Consider the following 15,356-nt stretch of genomic DNA (forward strand, 5'->3'; position numbering starts at 1 on the left):
CATACTGTTTTCCACAGTGGCTGCACTAACTTACATCCCTACCAGCAGTGTAGGAGAGCTCCCTTTTCTCCACACTCTCTTCAGCATTTGAGACTTTTTACTGATGGCCATTCTGACCCATGTAGCATGGAACCTCATAGTAGTTTTGTAAAATCCTTTACACTCCATCTACAATTTCATGAGCATGGCACCAGTGCCTATGTCACTACTTAAAATCTATAGAAAGGGCAGACTTCCAAAGTAACCTGCGTTTTTATCTGGATGTGAAGAATAGATGGGACAGAAATGGGTTTTTTTTTTTTTCCAACAAAATTTTACACAGAGACCAGGAGTGAAAACTTATGTCACTACCAAAGAGTATATAAGAAAATGACTGATTTCATCTTTATCTCCCTGAAAATTGCATTTTCTAGCCCCTTTATATCTGGTCATCCTAGAGCTCATGCTTAACTGAATTTGCCTTCACTTTTCAGGAGTCCAGTTCTCATGGAGTCCCTCTTTGCTATTTCGTCAATGATCTCTACTCTGTCAGTGATGTTCAGTATGACTCACATGGGGCCTCAGCTGTCATCTCCTTAAAGACTTCTCTGTATGCCCACTCCTTCCCCTCAGTACCTGTGAACTCCCTGCGCCTGACTGTGACCTACCATAAGGATAACATGCTGCAGTTTAAGGTATGTGTTGACAGTATATGTATCAAGTTCCTACTTCGCACTTTTTTAGTTTCATTATTTTTTGCTTGTCAGGATCACAGAACCATGCAATCAGTTTGCTCTTCTAAGTTAGCCATTGAAAACTGTCGAGTCCTTGGCACACACTTTCAGAGTTTTGTTCTCCATCCATTTGGGGCAGGTATCAAGCAAGGCAAATGTGTCTTGATATTTCAGATGGGCTTTTGAGGCACTGTTGACAATGAAGGCTTTTTTCTGATTTTTTGACAAGTGAATTTTTGCACGCATTAAATTAGTGATTTTCAGCAACTGAAAACACATTGAAAATTAGCTGATGTACATATTTTATCCTACATGGGCTTCCCAGGTGGCACTAGAATCTGCCTGCCAATACAGGAGATGCAGGAGACACAGATCCAAGCCCTGGGTTGGGAAGATCCCCTAGAGTAAGAAGTGGCAACTCACTCCAGTATTCTTGCCTGGAAAATTCCAGGGATAGGAGAGCCTGGTGAGCTACAGTCCATGGGGTCACAAAGAGCTGGACATGACTGAGTGACTGAGCACACACACAATATACTAGATCATTATCCTAAGAGTAATTTGGGACCATTGATGGGACAGTGAGGCCTGGCCTAAACTGCACTTTCAAATGATTACTGTTTCTACTGTAAGAAAAATGGTTGGGAGGACAAGGGTGAAACAGGAGACAAGTTAGGACGCTACCAGTTAGGTAATCCAGATGAGGTATTGAGCTTAGACCAGGTACAGAAAGGAGAGGGAGATGTGGACAACTTCAATAGAATAAGAAGTAGCATCATGGGATGTGGTGATTGATTACAAACAGGCCATGAGGGAGGGAGAGACATCAAGACAATCGCCAAGTTTCTGGCTTGTGTCTCCACATGGATGGTGCTGTCATCTATGAAGGGGAACCAGAAGGGGAACACTGGAAAGATTTGGGCTTAGGCAAAATACAATGATGAATTCAGTTTTGGACACTGAATTTGGGATATATGAAATACCTATGAGAGTGTACTGGTTTCTTTTCCTTTCATGATTTAATGACATCTCAGGACAAGTGATGGTCTGCTTTTCGTTTTTTATTTATGTAATTAAAAAACATTGGGATATAGTTGCTTTACAGTGTTGTGCTAGTCTCTGCTGTACAATGCAGTGAATCAGCAGTACGTGTGCATATATCCTGGACCTCTTTCCCATTCATCACACCCTCTAGGTCACCACAGAGCACTGAGATGAGCTCCCTGTGCTATACATCAGCTCCCACTAGCTATTTTACACAGGTAGTGTGTATATGTCATTCCCATTCTCCCAATCCATCCCCTCATTGCCATGTCCACACATCCATTCTCTACGTCTGTGCCTCTGTTTCTTCCCTAAAAATATGTTCATCTGTACCATTAGTGATGGGCTATTTTTACGGTCTTTTTCACTATTGAACTATAAGTTTCTCGAGGACAAGAATTTGTCCTTTCATCTTTGTACTTCTGAGATGTAACACAAAGCCGAGAACATAGTAAGTTCTCAATGTTTATTGAGAGAGTAAAGATTCAGGTCAGTGTGCATTGCCTGAAAGATTCTTCACAATCTGATATCAACCTGGACTATGAATTCTTCCACATTTTGTAATGCAGGGATGATGCTATGCTATCTTTCCATCCTCACCTTTGTACTGGCATGTGGTAGGCGCCTAATGGGTTTGAAATAAATGAACTCACTCAACTTTTCAGGTTTAACACTTCCCTGCTCTACCTCCTGGATTATACAATAGCTCTCTCCAAAATAATTGCCTCTTTCTTTCAATTCTCTGTGCCTTTGTGTCTATTTCTCTGCCAGGAATGACTTGGTTTTCTTTCTGTGCTTGATTAATGGCTATAAAGCTTTGAAGATTCAGCCCCTTTCCCCATGAAACCATCTCAGTCTTCTGGAAACACTGATAGGCATTTCCTTCCTTATAATCTTACAACACTTCTGTATAGCTGTACATAGTATGTATCACTCAGGTGTTTTGGGCACGCTCTTTCACCTTTCATGTGAATTTCTTAGCATGTGAATTTCTTAAAAGCAGTAACTGTGTCTTACTCAGTTTAGTAGACCTTGTGTCTTACTCAGTTTTGTAAACCTTGTGTCTAGTACAGAATCAGGCAGGAATATAGTAGGTACACAGTCAATCAACTTAGACCCCAGTTTTTAGGGAGAATATCTATGATTATTTTAGTCAAGAAGAGTTCATGTTTTTTAAGGGAGAAATTTTTTTCAATTCAGAAAAGTTTTCAGGTAGTCATGTACACTGACACACCAACAAACAAAATAATAAAGAATATATCCATAAATTCCAGACTGATTTTCCAAGGTAGAACCAATGTGAAAATAATGTGTTGCTGTAAGACATTATTACATAAGACATAAGTTATGGCAGACTCAGATCAAAATGATAAATCTGACATTGTTCTTCCATTTGTTAATTAAGTTCCCAGTATCATGAGCTTAAAGAAGACAAATATAGTGTTCAGACTCTTTGTCAAAGACATGAGGTTTCTGCTAAGGGTATAGGTTTCATGACTACTATATTTACCTAAAATCTGTCTCCTCTGGTCTAGATTTATGATCCCAGCAACAACCGGTATGAAGTTCCAGTCCCTCTCAACATACCCAGCGTTCCATCTGGCACCTCTGAGAGTCAACTCTATGCTGTCCTCATTAAGAAGAATCCATTTGGGATTGAAATTCGCCGCAAGAGTACAGGCACTGTCATGTTAGTGGCTCTTAGTCTGGTTTGGAGTTGATGATCCCCCATGTCATTGCCAGGTCCAGTGTCCTTGGAGATACCTTGCTCAAAGCAATGCACCCGCCATTTCCAGATTCTTGAATAAGTCATTTCCTTCTGTTCTTATGAGAAATCTTTAGTGTCCTGGGAGTAATTCCTGAGTCAATTGCATGTACCTAGGGGTTCATTCAACTAATGTTGATGGAATGCCTTCTCCATATTAGGTAGTTATAGAAGATGAGGTCTCTCTTTCTATGACAAAAATAATAAGGAAATAACAAAAATAATTTAAGTTAAAATATGCAGCGATTTAGATAGTGACAACACTATGCAGGAAAAATCACAAAGTGAAAGTGAAGTTGCTCAGTCGTGTCCGACTCTTTGCCACCCCATGGACTGTAGCCTACCAGGCTCCTCCCTCCATGGGATTCTCCAGGCAAGAGTACTGGAATGGGTTGCCATTTCCTTCTCCAGAGGATCTTCCCGACCCAGGGATCGAACCCGGGTCTCCCACATTCCAGGCAGACGCTTTAACCTCTGAGCCACCAGGGAAGCCCAGAAAAATCACAGGGTAATTGATAATTATAGGGAGGTGACTGCTTTTGATACTGTGGTCACAGTTGATGTCTCCAAGGAAGTGGGCTTTAAATAGGACCTTGGGGAGGAGAAGGAGCCTCTCATGTGGAGATAGGAGAAATGGGCAACATTTCAGACAGATTGAGTAGTCAGTGCACAGGCCATGAAATAGGAGTAAATTTGCCTTATGAAAGGGAAAAATTCCAGTGTGGGTGGAGTAGTTTCACATATAAGGTGGTAAGTGGCAGGAGATAAGGCTGGGGTTTAGGTAGCTTCAGATCAGGAATGGCTTTGAAGACTTCACAAGATGCTTCAATGAGAATCACTGAAGAATTGTAAACAGGGGTTGACATGATGTGAGATACTTAAAAAAAAATAACTCTGGATGCTACATAGCAAGTGGACTCTGGTGGGGCAAGAGCAGAAACTAGGGTTGCTGTGAAGTGGGGGCAACTGAGATGATGAAGATGATTGGATCTGGTATCCTGGAGGGACCACTGAAGGGAGGGAGTGATAAAGGAAAGTAGAAGAAAGATGCTGGCTCCTGGACTTGCAGCCCTGGCGGCTGGGAGTATTTTAATCATACAGACTTAATGTTTTATGTGGGAGGTCCACAGGAAATCAAGAGTTCAATTTCCCTGAGACTTTAGCTGCTTGAAGTCATTAGAACAGCCCATTTCTTTTCCAAACATACCCTCTTGTATTGCAGCTGGGACTCTCAGCTCCTCGGCTTTACCTTCAATGACATGTTCATCCGCATCTCCACGCGCCTCCCCTCCAAGTACCTCTATGGCTTTGGGGAAACTGAGCACACAGCCTTCCGAAGAGACCTGGAATGGAACACGTGGGGGATGTTCTCCCGAGACCAACCCCCGGGGGTAAGGGCAGAGCACTTGGGATCTGGGTTGTTGCTTCTGTCCACCCACACTGTGTACACGTCACACAGCGGGTGTTTCCTCTTCCCACTTCCCACTCGGATGCTCACAGTCTGCTTTTAGACAAGCAGGTCGACTCTCAGGCTCCTTTATTTCTTACGTGTTTATTTCACAGAGAAGACTAGACACATCTTATTGATCAATTTGTTGAGTTTTTTTTTTTTCTCAATCTCTCTTTTCAGTCTTTGTCTTATAACCTCCTGCCCTTCTCCCCATGACTCTCTCAGTACAAGAAGAACTCCTATGGTGTCCACCCCTACTACATGGCACTGGAGGAGGATGGCAGCGCCCACGGAGTGCTCCTGCTGAACAGCAATGCCATGGGTAAGGTGATGCTGGCACCTTCTCTGTTTTTGTGAATCAGTCCTTCTTGAGGAACTTCAGAATGTGTTCAATCATGTTGCCCCTGAAGTCACAATTATTATCTTGTGGACAGTGTTGTTCTTTTTTTTTCTTCACTCTGTTTATTTCAGTTCAGTAACATGTAGTAATGGGCTTTCATGGTGGTTCAGCGGTAAAAACCCGCCTACCAATGCAGGAGACACAGGTTCGATCCCTGGGTCAGGAAGATGCCCTGGAGAAGGAAATGACAACCCACTCCAGTAGTCTTGCCTGGAAAATCCCACGGATGGAGGAGCCTGGAGGGCTATAGTCCATGGGGTTGCACAAGAGTCAGATACAACTTAACAACTAAACAACAACAAAGTGTAGTAATAAGAATTAACTCATTTGGCATAAACGATGTAGGATGGGATAGCAAAATCAAGGGAGTCCCATGTCCTAGAGGTTAGTCAGTGGGAGCCATTTATATAATTTGACTTAGTGATGAGAGTTTGGGTCAGAGCACTCACTTTTGGGGTACTAGAGTATAAAGAAAATTTGAGTAGTATATTGGAAAAAGGGTGGGGAATCAAGAAGTGGAGTTAAAGAGCGTGCTTGTGAAAACTGGAGAAATCTGAATAAGTAAGGCCTGTATCTGAGTTAATAGTATTATGTCAACATTGGTTTCCTGGTTTTGATGACATACAATGGTTATATAAGAGTTATCATTGGGGGATGCTGGGGGAAGTGTCCAAGAAAAGTTTTAGTACTATTTTTGCAATTTCTTATAAGTCTTAAACTGTTCTGAAATAAAATCAATAATAGCAGTTTAAAAAGAGCAGAAGGACAAAACATATAATAAGGTAATAGGTGCATCAAAGAGAAAAAAATCCAGGCATATGCCCTGAAGACATTCACTTAACTTTTAAAATTCTGTGAGGTATAGTACAAATTACCTTCTCTCAATACTCTACAATAGAGGCATAGGAAGAAGGAGAATATATGAATTTCAGGGGTAATTTCTCACTTGAAGGTTTCCATATTGATTGATATTTTCTGCATTTCCAGACGTGACCTTCCAGCCCTTGCCTGCCTTGACATACCGTACCACAGGAGGAATTCTGGACTTTTATGTGGTTTTAGGGCCAACTCCAGAGCTTGTCACTCAGCAGTACACTGAGGTAGGAGGGAATTCAGTTGGTTACCCAGTATTTATACAGCACTTTCTGTAGTTCTTAGATGATAACTGAAACTGTTGGTCTTTCTGGGTGACAGGTAGGTTATAGAATAATGAACAATAAATCCATCCCAATAACTGTTAAATTCATAGCCTCTCAGAGCATGGCAGAGTAGCAGAAGTAATAATAGTACTGCTGGTTATAGCTGGCAGTGGCAATGGTAATAGTGGTGAAGGTGGTGTGGTGGTGATGGTGGTGGTGGTGGTGGTGGTGATGGTGGTGAAGGTGGTGATGGTGGTGATGGTGGTGGTGGTGGTAAAGGTGGTGATGGTGGTGATGGTGGTGGTGGTGGTGGTGGTGAAGGTGGTGATGGTGGTGATGGTGGTGGTGAAGGTGGTGATGGTGGTGGTGGTGGTGGTGGTGGTGGTGAAGGTGGTGATGGTGGTGATGGTGGTGGTGGTGGTAAAGGTGGTGATGGTGGTGATGGTGGTGATAGTGGTGGTGGTGGTGAAGGTGGTGATGGTGGTGATGGTGGTGTGGTGATGATGGTGGTGGTGGTGGTGGTGGTGGTGGTGGTGAAGGTGGTGATGGTGGTGATGGTGGTGGTGGTGGTGGTGGTGAAGGTGGTGATGGTGGTGATGGTGGTGGTGGTGGTGGTGGTGAAGGTGGTGATGGTGGTGATGGTGGTGGTGGTGGTGGTGGTGAAGGTGGTGATGGTGGTGAAGGTGGTGATGGTGGTGGTGGTGAAGGTGGTGATGGTGGTGGTGGTGGTGAAGGTGGTGTGGTGGTGAAGGTGGTGGTGGTGGTGGTGGTGGTGGTGATGGTGGTGAAGGTGGTGTTGGTGGTGGTGATGGTGGTGAAGGTGGTGTGGTGGTGATGGTGGTGATGGTGGTGGTGGTGATGGTGGTGATGGGGGTGAAGGTGGTGATGGTGGTGGTGGTGGTGATGGTGGTGAAGGTGGTGTTGGTGGTGGTGATGGTGGTGGTGTGGTGGTGATGGTGGTGATGGTGGTGAAGGTGGTGTGGTGGTGATGGTGGTGATGGGGGTGAAGGTGGTGATGGTGGTGGTGGTGGTGGTGAAGGTGGTGGTGATGGTGGTGATGGTGGTGGTGGTGGTGTGGTGGTGATGGTGGTGATGGTGGTGGTGGTGGTGTGGTGGTGATGGTGGTGATGGTGGTGAAGGTGGTGTGGTGGTGATGGTGGTGATGGTGGTGATGGTGGTGAAGGTGGTGATGGTGGTGATGGTGATGATGGTGGTGTGGTGGTGAAGGTGGTGTGGTGGTGATGGTGGTGATGGTGGTGGTGGTGGTGATGGTGGTGGTGGTGGTGAAGGTGGTGTGGTGGTGAAGGTGGTGATGGTGGTGATGGTGGTGGTGGTGGTGAAGGTGGTGTGGTGGTGATGGTGGTGATGGTGGTGATGGTGGTGATGGTGGTGGTGGTGTGGTGGTGGTGGTGGTGGTGGTGGTAATTGTGGAGAGGGTGGGGATAGTGGACATGATAACTGTGGTCGCAGAGGTCATCACAGTTGCTTTGGCATCAGCCGCAAACAGTGTTATAAAACTTACTGTTATGTCACTGATATATTACTTGCTGCACGTCAGATCACTTTCCATATGTTAATTCACTCAGTCGTCACAAAACACTATGAGACAAATACATCCTTATCCTCGGTTTACAAGTGAAGAAACATGTATGAGAGGTTATTTCACTTTTGTCCAGAGTCACATAGCCAGCAGAGATTGGATCCTATAGGGCAACCCAGGCATTTTGTTTCTGAATTTCATGTTCTTAACCAGCAAGCTAGAAATCACTGGAAATAGGAGTAAAGTCAGATTTTCAAGAGAGGCCAAGCCTGGCAGGATGATTTCTCCAAGTTATCCTAGTGGCTTTGCATCCTCTTCGTTTCTCTCTGGATTTGAGTTTGCCGATTATCTAACTGGGGACACTGGAAAAACATTATTACTTTGTGTACAACTTTAATCCAAATTCTTCTTTTTAAGGACTAAATTTTGTTTATTTTCTAGTTGATCGGTCGGCCAGTGATGGTTCCTTACTGGTCCCTGGGGTTTCAGCTGTGTCGCTATGGATACCAGAACGACTCTGAGATCGCCAGCTTGTACGATGCTATGGTGGCTGCACAGATCCCCTATGTATGTCGTCAGCCTGTGGAGTTCTGGCTCTGGGACCTCATGGTCAGCCCTTGTCTCGATGTCTGCATTTGTCTGATTTTTGTCAGACTCTACGAAATTACAGAGCACTTTCTCATACAGGATCACATACAGGATCACACTCAGTCTCACCCTACCCAGTGGTTATAATATAAGCGGGTGGAGGGGTGTCATTGTCCCCAACTCGAAGAGTCACAGTGATTTGCCAAAGGAGGAGGGCATTGGGTCAGCTCTAGGGTTCTGTCTACTAGATCACGCTTCCATTTCTTTCACATGACTTCATGGCATCTAGTTTAAAACATCCCTGCTATCATATAAAAGGTAGCCCAGAGAATAGTTTTGCTTCATTAAAAGAAATTGACCCAAATTCAGTCAAACCATTGTGTCTATAGATATAACCTCAGTTCCGACACTTTGCCAGCACTAAAGCTCAGTGTTCCCCCAGCTTTGATCTAATTCTTGGTTGAATGTAGGGATCTTGGGACTGGTTTCCAGAAGAGATACATGTGGAGACAAACTTCACCTTTACTTGAAGAGTTGTTTTTTAGTCTCTAAGTTATATCTGACTCTTGTGACGCCATGAACTGCAGCCCTCCAGGCTCCTCCATCCATGGGGTTTCCCAGGCAAGAATACTGAAGTGGGTTGCCATTCCCTTCTCCAGGGGATTTCCCCGACAAAGGGATTCAACCCGCATCTCCTGCTTTGGCAGGCAGATTCTTTACTGCTGAGCCATTGATTTTTCCATTAATCAATATTATTCTCTGAATTTTCTCTTGTTTCCTATTAATGGAAAGTCTAGCATGCAATATTTTATTCTTAATAAGAAAGCTGTGTCTGATTACCCCCAGGATTGTTGTTCCAAAGCAATTACAGATGCTTTTGTTTGCTATATTTTTAGTGGATTTACTGTCCATGTTGTGTTAGTACTGTGCTAGTACTGTGTTAGTATATTATTTTGTCTGAATCTGAACCCCTGATACCTGAGTTGGCTTCCTGGAAGAGATAACTATGTTTGCTCTTTCAGTTCAGTTGAGTGGCTCAGTCATGTCTGACTCTTTGCAACCCCACAGACTGCAGCACGCCAGCCTTTCCCTGTCCATCACCAAGTCCCAGAGCTTGTTCAAACTCATGTCCATCCAACCATCTCATCCTCTGTTCGCTCCTTATTCTGGCCCTTTACAAAGCACTCTCATTGACTTTTTTCACGTATCTCCACAGACAAAATTGTGGAGGTCGACATTATCATTCTGCTTTTTGCTAATTTAGGTTTTTTTTCCTAGTTTTACTACTAAAAGTTTGAGAATTAGGTGAATTTTCCAGAACCTAATGCCTAGCAAGTAACAGAGGGAGGTTTGAAAGAATGAAGCAGATGCCGTCTGAACTTCACCCCTGGTTACTGGACCATTGTTCTCACGTGGACCTGGGCTTATGTGAGTTTCCTCTTTTCTCTTCCAGGATGTGCAGTATTCGGACATTGACTACATGGAGCGGCAGCTGGACTTCACCCTTGATGCCGAGTTTGAGGGGTTTCCAGCTCTGATTACTCGCATGAGGGCCGATGGGATGCGAGTCATTATCATTCTGGTTAGTTGCTATGTGACTGGGTGGAGTCTGTTTGGAAGACTGAATGGAGTTTGGTGGAGAAAGATTTATGTGTGTTTTCTTCCATGCTATGAGTAGAGAAATGAAGTATATTTCCCTGGGTTCACAGAAGCTCTATAGCACGGATGGAAGGCATGCATCCTCTTGGGAGAAATTCTCCCTTTCCCTACCCTGAGTCATTCTCTGGCTTTGGTTTCCTCACCTGACCTGTGCTTTGATTTTAGGACCCAGCCATTTCTGGCAACGAGACCAAGCCCTATCTGCCATTCACACGGGGTGTAGAGGATGATGTCTTCATCAAAGATCCGAGTGATGGGAGCATTGTCTGGGGAAAGGTACGCTCTGAGCAGTGATTCACTAATCCCCACACTGTCAGTGTGTTTGCATTTTTTTCTTTTTTCCATTTGGACTTTGAGGTCAGAAGTTCTCATATTCTCCATTGGTATTTGTCACCACTATTAAGGAATTTTAAAGGAATGTGTGTGTACATTGTGTGATCCACTTTTCTCTAGATCAATCCTACAAGAAAATCGAAGTACTATCACCCCTAGAACAAGGTTTATAATTTCTTGTGTGCTTAACCCTTCAGTTGAGTCCAACTCATTGCAACCCCATGGACTTTAGCCCACCAGGCTCTTCTGCCCATGGGGTTTTTCATGCAAGAATACTGGAGTGGGTTGCCATTTTCTTCCTCCAGGGGATCTTCCCAACCCAAGGATTGAATCCGTGTCTTCTGTGTCTCTTGCATTGCTGGTGGATTCTTTACCACCTGAAAGCCCTATAGTTTCTTAGGAAATGCTATATAAGAGAAATTATCTAGTGCATTGCTTTAAAACATGTTTTTCTTCACAGGTCTGGCCTGATTTTCCTGATGTGGTAATAAACAGTTCTCTAGACTGGGACAGTCAAGTGGAGGTAAGGGGCTTGTGTGGATGTGGGGGATCAGGGATGTCAAGAAGGTGCCACCGTGCTTAGGATACTGGATATCCCTGTGCCGTGAGCACGGGCGAGATGAGGAAACTCATGTAGGGAACGTGTCCTGTGCATCTGTCTCGTGCCCATCTCTTTGTGTGCAATATTTTACCCCAGTTGGGAGGTAGGTACTTTTATGCTTTGCATAACTAAGACTCAGAGATCTTAAATTACTTGTGTCCATGGTTTCAGGTGACAGAGTGATGATTTCCACTCCATGGCTCTCAGATTACAAACATCCAGGAAATTTCCACTGAATGAAACCTCTAAGAAACACTGTCTTTTGACTGAATTAGTATATTTATTGTTCCTTTTGCAGTTTTTGCTTTGAGTATCCTCTTCAAATAGTCTCTCACCCCTGTCTTTACTGATTGGGTATTTTTCTCTGTACATCTTTCTTTTTGTGGGTAGACTTCTCCATCTTCACTCTTATAAATCCCCCCATCTTTCCTTGGGCTTCTCAGCTTTGATCTTTTTTTCGTTCTTTTGCTGTGCTGAGTCTCTGTTGCTGCGCGTAGGCTTTCTCTAGTTGTGGTGCACGGGCTCCTCACTGCAGTGGCTGCTCTTGTTGCAAAGCATGGGCTGTAGGCATGTGGCCTTCAGAAGTTGTGGCACACAGGTTTAGTTGCTCCACAGCATGTGGGATCTTCCAGGACCAGTGATCAAATCTGTGTCCCCTGCATTGGCAAGCAGATTCTCAAACACTGGACCACCAGGGAAGTCCCTCAACTCTGATCGTATCTCCACGTTTCTAGCCATATGTTAAAACTTTCTCTCTCCTGGAAACAGGTTCTCACTTACCATGGATCTCAGATGAGGATCCAAGGGAGAGAACCTAGCTTCCTGCAATCTCTATTGTTTCTCACAGAAGATCACTTGAAGATTGGTGGCCCAGGCAGGCCACGTAGACATAGGCATCTGCCAGAGAAGTTCAGGGTCATGGGCTCCCTGACTTTTACTTATTTATTTTAGTTTTTAGTTTTTTCCTCCAGCTTAACTGAGGTATAATTGATAAATAAAATTGTATATATGTAAAGTACACAATGTGATCATTTGATATACATGTATATCATGAAATGATTACCAGAATCAGGTTAATTAACACATCCATCATTTCAGATAGTTGCTATTTGTGTATTTGTGTGGGGAGAATCTACTCTCTTAGCACCATTTAAGTATACAATACAGTATTATTAACTATAATCACCACATTGGATATCAGGTCCAGGAACTCATTCATTTGATAAATTAAGGCTTGCAACCTTTGACTAGCATCTCCTCATTTCCCCACCTCCTGGCACCTGGTAATCACTATTCTACTCTCTGTTTCTATGAGTTCAACTTGTTTTTCTCAGATTCCACATATGTGAGATCATACAGTGTTTGTTTTTCTCTATCTGGCTTATTTCACTTAGAATAACGCCTTCTAGGTTTATCCGTGGTATTGCAAATGGAAAGTTTTCCTTCTTTATCCTAGCTGAATGATATTCCACTGTATACACACACACACACACACACACACACACACACACACACCACATGTTCTTTATCCATTCATTTGTGGGCAGACACTTAGGTTATTTCAACATCTTGGCTATGGTGAGTAAAGCTTCAGTGAACATGGGACATATCTCTTCAAGATACCAATTTTGCTTCCTTTAGAGGATATACCCAGAAGTAGGATTGCTGGATCACTTGGTAGTTCTATTTTTAATTTTTTGAGGGAACCCCATAGTATTTTCTGTATTTCTGGCTATACCAGTTTATATTCCCACCGGCAGTGTCCAAGAAGTCCCTTTTTTTCATGTGCTTGCCAACACTTGTTATCTGTCATCTTTCTCATAAAAGCTGCGAAACAGCTTATCATTGTGGTTTTGATTTGCATTTCCTTGATGATTAGTGATATTAAGAACCTTTTCATGTATCTGTTGGCCATTTGTAGGCCTTCTTTGCAAATATGTCTGTTTAGGTCATTTGTCCATTTTAAAATCGATTTAGTTATGGGTTATTTTCCTTGTTATTGAGCTTTATAGCTTCCATATGTATTTAAAATATCAACTCATTTGGGTATTTGCATGTTAAATATTTTCTCCTGTTCTGTAGGCTGCCTTTTCATTTTGTTGATTGTTTTTTGTGGAGAAGCTTTTTAGTTTGATGTATTTCACTTCATTTTCTTTTGTTGCTAGTGCTTTTGGTGTCGTCAAATCCAAAATGTCATTGCCAAGACCAGTGTCAAGGAGCTTTTTCCTGTGTTTTCTTCTAGAAGTTTTATGGTTTCAGGTCTTACTTTTGAATCTTTAATTCATTTTGAATTAAGTTTTATGAGCAGTATAAGATAGGAGTCCAATTTCATTCTTTTTTAATTTTTTTTGGCTGTGCTGGTCTTTGTTGCTGCACAGGCTTTTCTCTAGTTGGGACAAGGGGGGCCTCTCTCTAGTTGTGATGCTCAGGCTTCTCCCTGTGACTTCCCTTTTGTGGAACATGGGCTCTGGGCATGCGGGCTTCAGTAACTGCAGCTCCTGAGCTCTAGAGTACAGCCTCAATCGTTGTGACACATGATCTTAGTTGCTCCTAAGCAAGTGGGATCCTCCCGGCTCAGGAATCAAACAAGTGTCTTCTGCATTGGCATTCATTGCATTCTTTACCACTGAGCCACAAGGGAAGCCCCAGTTCCATTCTTTTGCATGTGGATATCCACATTTTTCTTTTCTCTCTTTTGCCCACTCCACCCAGCTTGTAGGGTCTTAGTTCCCTAATCAGGGATTGAAACCAGGCCCCCAGCAGTGGAAGCATGGAGTCTTAACCACTGGACCACCAGAGAATTCTCTTCATGTTTTTCTAACACTGTTTTTTTTTTTTTTCTAATTTTATTTTATTTTTAAACTTTACATAATTGTATTAGTTTTGCCAAATATCAAAAAAGGCAATCCTTTCCCCATTTATGTTCCTTTCATCCTTGTCAAAGATTAATTGACTGCATATGCATGGGTTTATTTCTGGGCTTTCTATTCTGTTCCACTGATCTATGTATCTATTTTTTTTTCTTACCAGTTGTTGTTTTTGTTTACCTGCTAAGAAATGGGGCCAGGTGGGAACATCATGGGTTGAGGATGAGGGGAAATAACATTGCAGAAGCAATGAAGCAAGAGTGGAACACAGACTGGAGTGAGGTAGAACTAGGACCTTGGAGAACAGCAGAATTTTCTTCATTTCATGGGCAAGAGCCCTTTTAGTGGGGTTCATAAATCAAAATGGTCAAATCGCTCACTTGTATCTCATTCGAAATTCAGCTACCTCTTAGACATGACCGGTATTGACTCTGTCTACTCTAATCCTCCATTTTCCTCCTCTGCCTGAGCTGGAGCTCTCTGTTTCTGGTGAAAGGTTCTGGTTTGTTGTTTCTATATTTCTACCTCCATTTTCTAACAAAAAAGGCTTTCTTGACATGCTTCCCCTTCACAAGATGCTCAGTGATGTGACTCAACACCTTGACGTTCTCTGTGGGCTGGATCCCTGTGTGCTGATCCATTTTTGTTTTGTTTTTCCTTGCTGTTCCTTGTGGTCTTCTATCTAGATGTTGGTTTCCACTTGCCTATTATCTGTTGTGTATCAGAACTGGAAGTTCCCTAATCCAAGCTCTCTTTCTGCTGTTCCCACGCCACCCACACCCTTGCCACCAGCATTATTTAGCTTTTAACTCTTGAAATGCACTGATGAACACAGAAGAACCGATTTACTAAGACATACAAAGGACCATAAAGGTCCATAACAAGCATCATAGTTATGTAGAAATTTATGAAGATTTGCTGCTGTTAAGTGGAATGAATTCACAATTATGCAGTTTCTAAGCTCAGCGTGGTGGGGGAATACAAGGGTCAACGAGGGCCTTCCTCTCCAAAGGGTTATAGTTCTGGAGTTATACCTTGGGTCCATTTTCCAGGTTAAAATAAAGACACTGTTTTTATCATTTGAAGAAGATAAGAGAAAGGGGAGTTGAAACTTTCTCTTTAAGTTCTTCCAATTTAGTTGACACACAATTAATTCTTCTTCACAGAATTAGGATAAGAATTACATGAAATGATGTACATATTTAAAGCCTAGGTCATGCAATAAGTATTTGACACTGCACTTTTCAGGTGACTCTGAAA

The 15,356-nt window shown here is 43.0% G+C and overlaps 1 protein-coding gene across 8 annotated transcripts in view; it reads left to right on the forward strand.

Annotated features, from left to right (window-relative positions):
- Nucleotides 1-15,356, forward strand: part of MGAM (maltase-glucoamylase) — a 96,870-nt gene that overhangs the window by 63,441 nt on the left and 18,073 nt on the right. For all 8 annotated transcript variants that reach the window (XM_070788281.1, XM_070788279.1, XM_070788285.1 and 5 more), the window contains 9 exons: nt 474-674; nt 3,290-3,444; nt 4,742-4,910; nt 5,195-5,291; nt 6,357-6,469; nt 8,490-8,615; nt 10,090-10,218; nt 10,461-10,571; nt 11,089-11,151. In XM_070788281.1, the coding sequence (XP_070644382.1) occupies nt 474-674; nt 3,290-3,444; nt 4,742-4,910; nt 5,195-5,291; nt 6,357-6,469; nt 8,490-8,615; nt 10,090-10,218; nt 10,461-10,571; nt 11,089-11,151 (1,164 nt within the window). The remainder of the gene's footprint in view (nt 1-473; nt 675-3,289; nt 3,445-4,741; nt 4,911-5,194; nt 5,292-6,356; nt 6,470-8,489; nt 8,616-10,089; nt 10,219-10,460; nt 10,572-11,088; nt 11,152-15,356) is intronic.

Source organism: Bos indicus, chromosome 4, assembly GCF_029378745.1.
Source record: "Bos indicus isolate NIAB-ARS_2022 breed Sahiwal x Tharparkar chromosome 4, NIAB-ARS_B.indTharparkar_mat_pri_1.0, whole genome shotgun sequence".
Lineage (NCBI taxonomy): Eukaryota > Metazoa > Chordata > Mammalia > Artiodactyla > Bovidae > Bos > Bos indicus.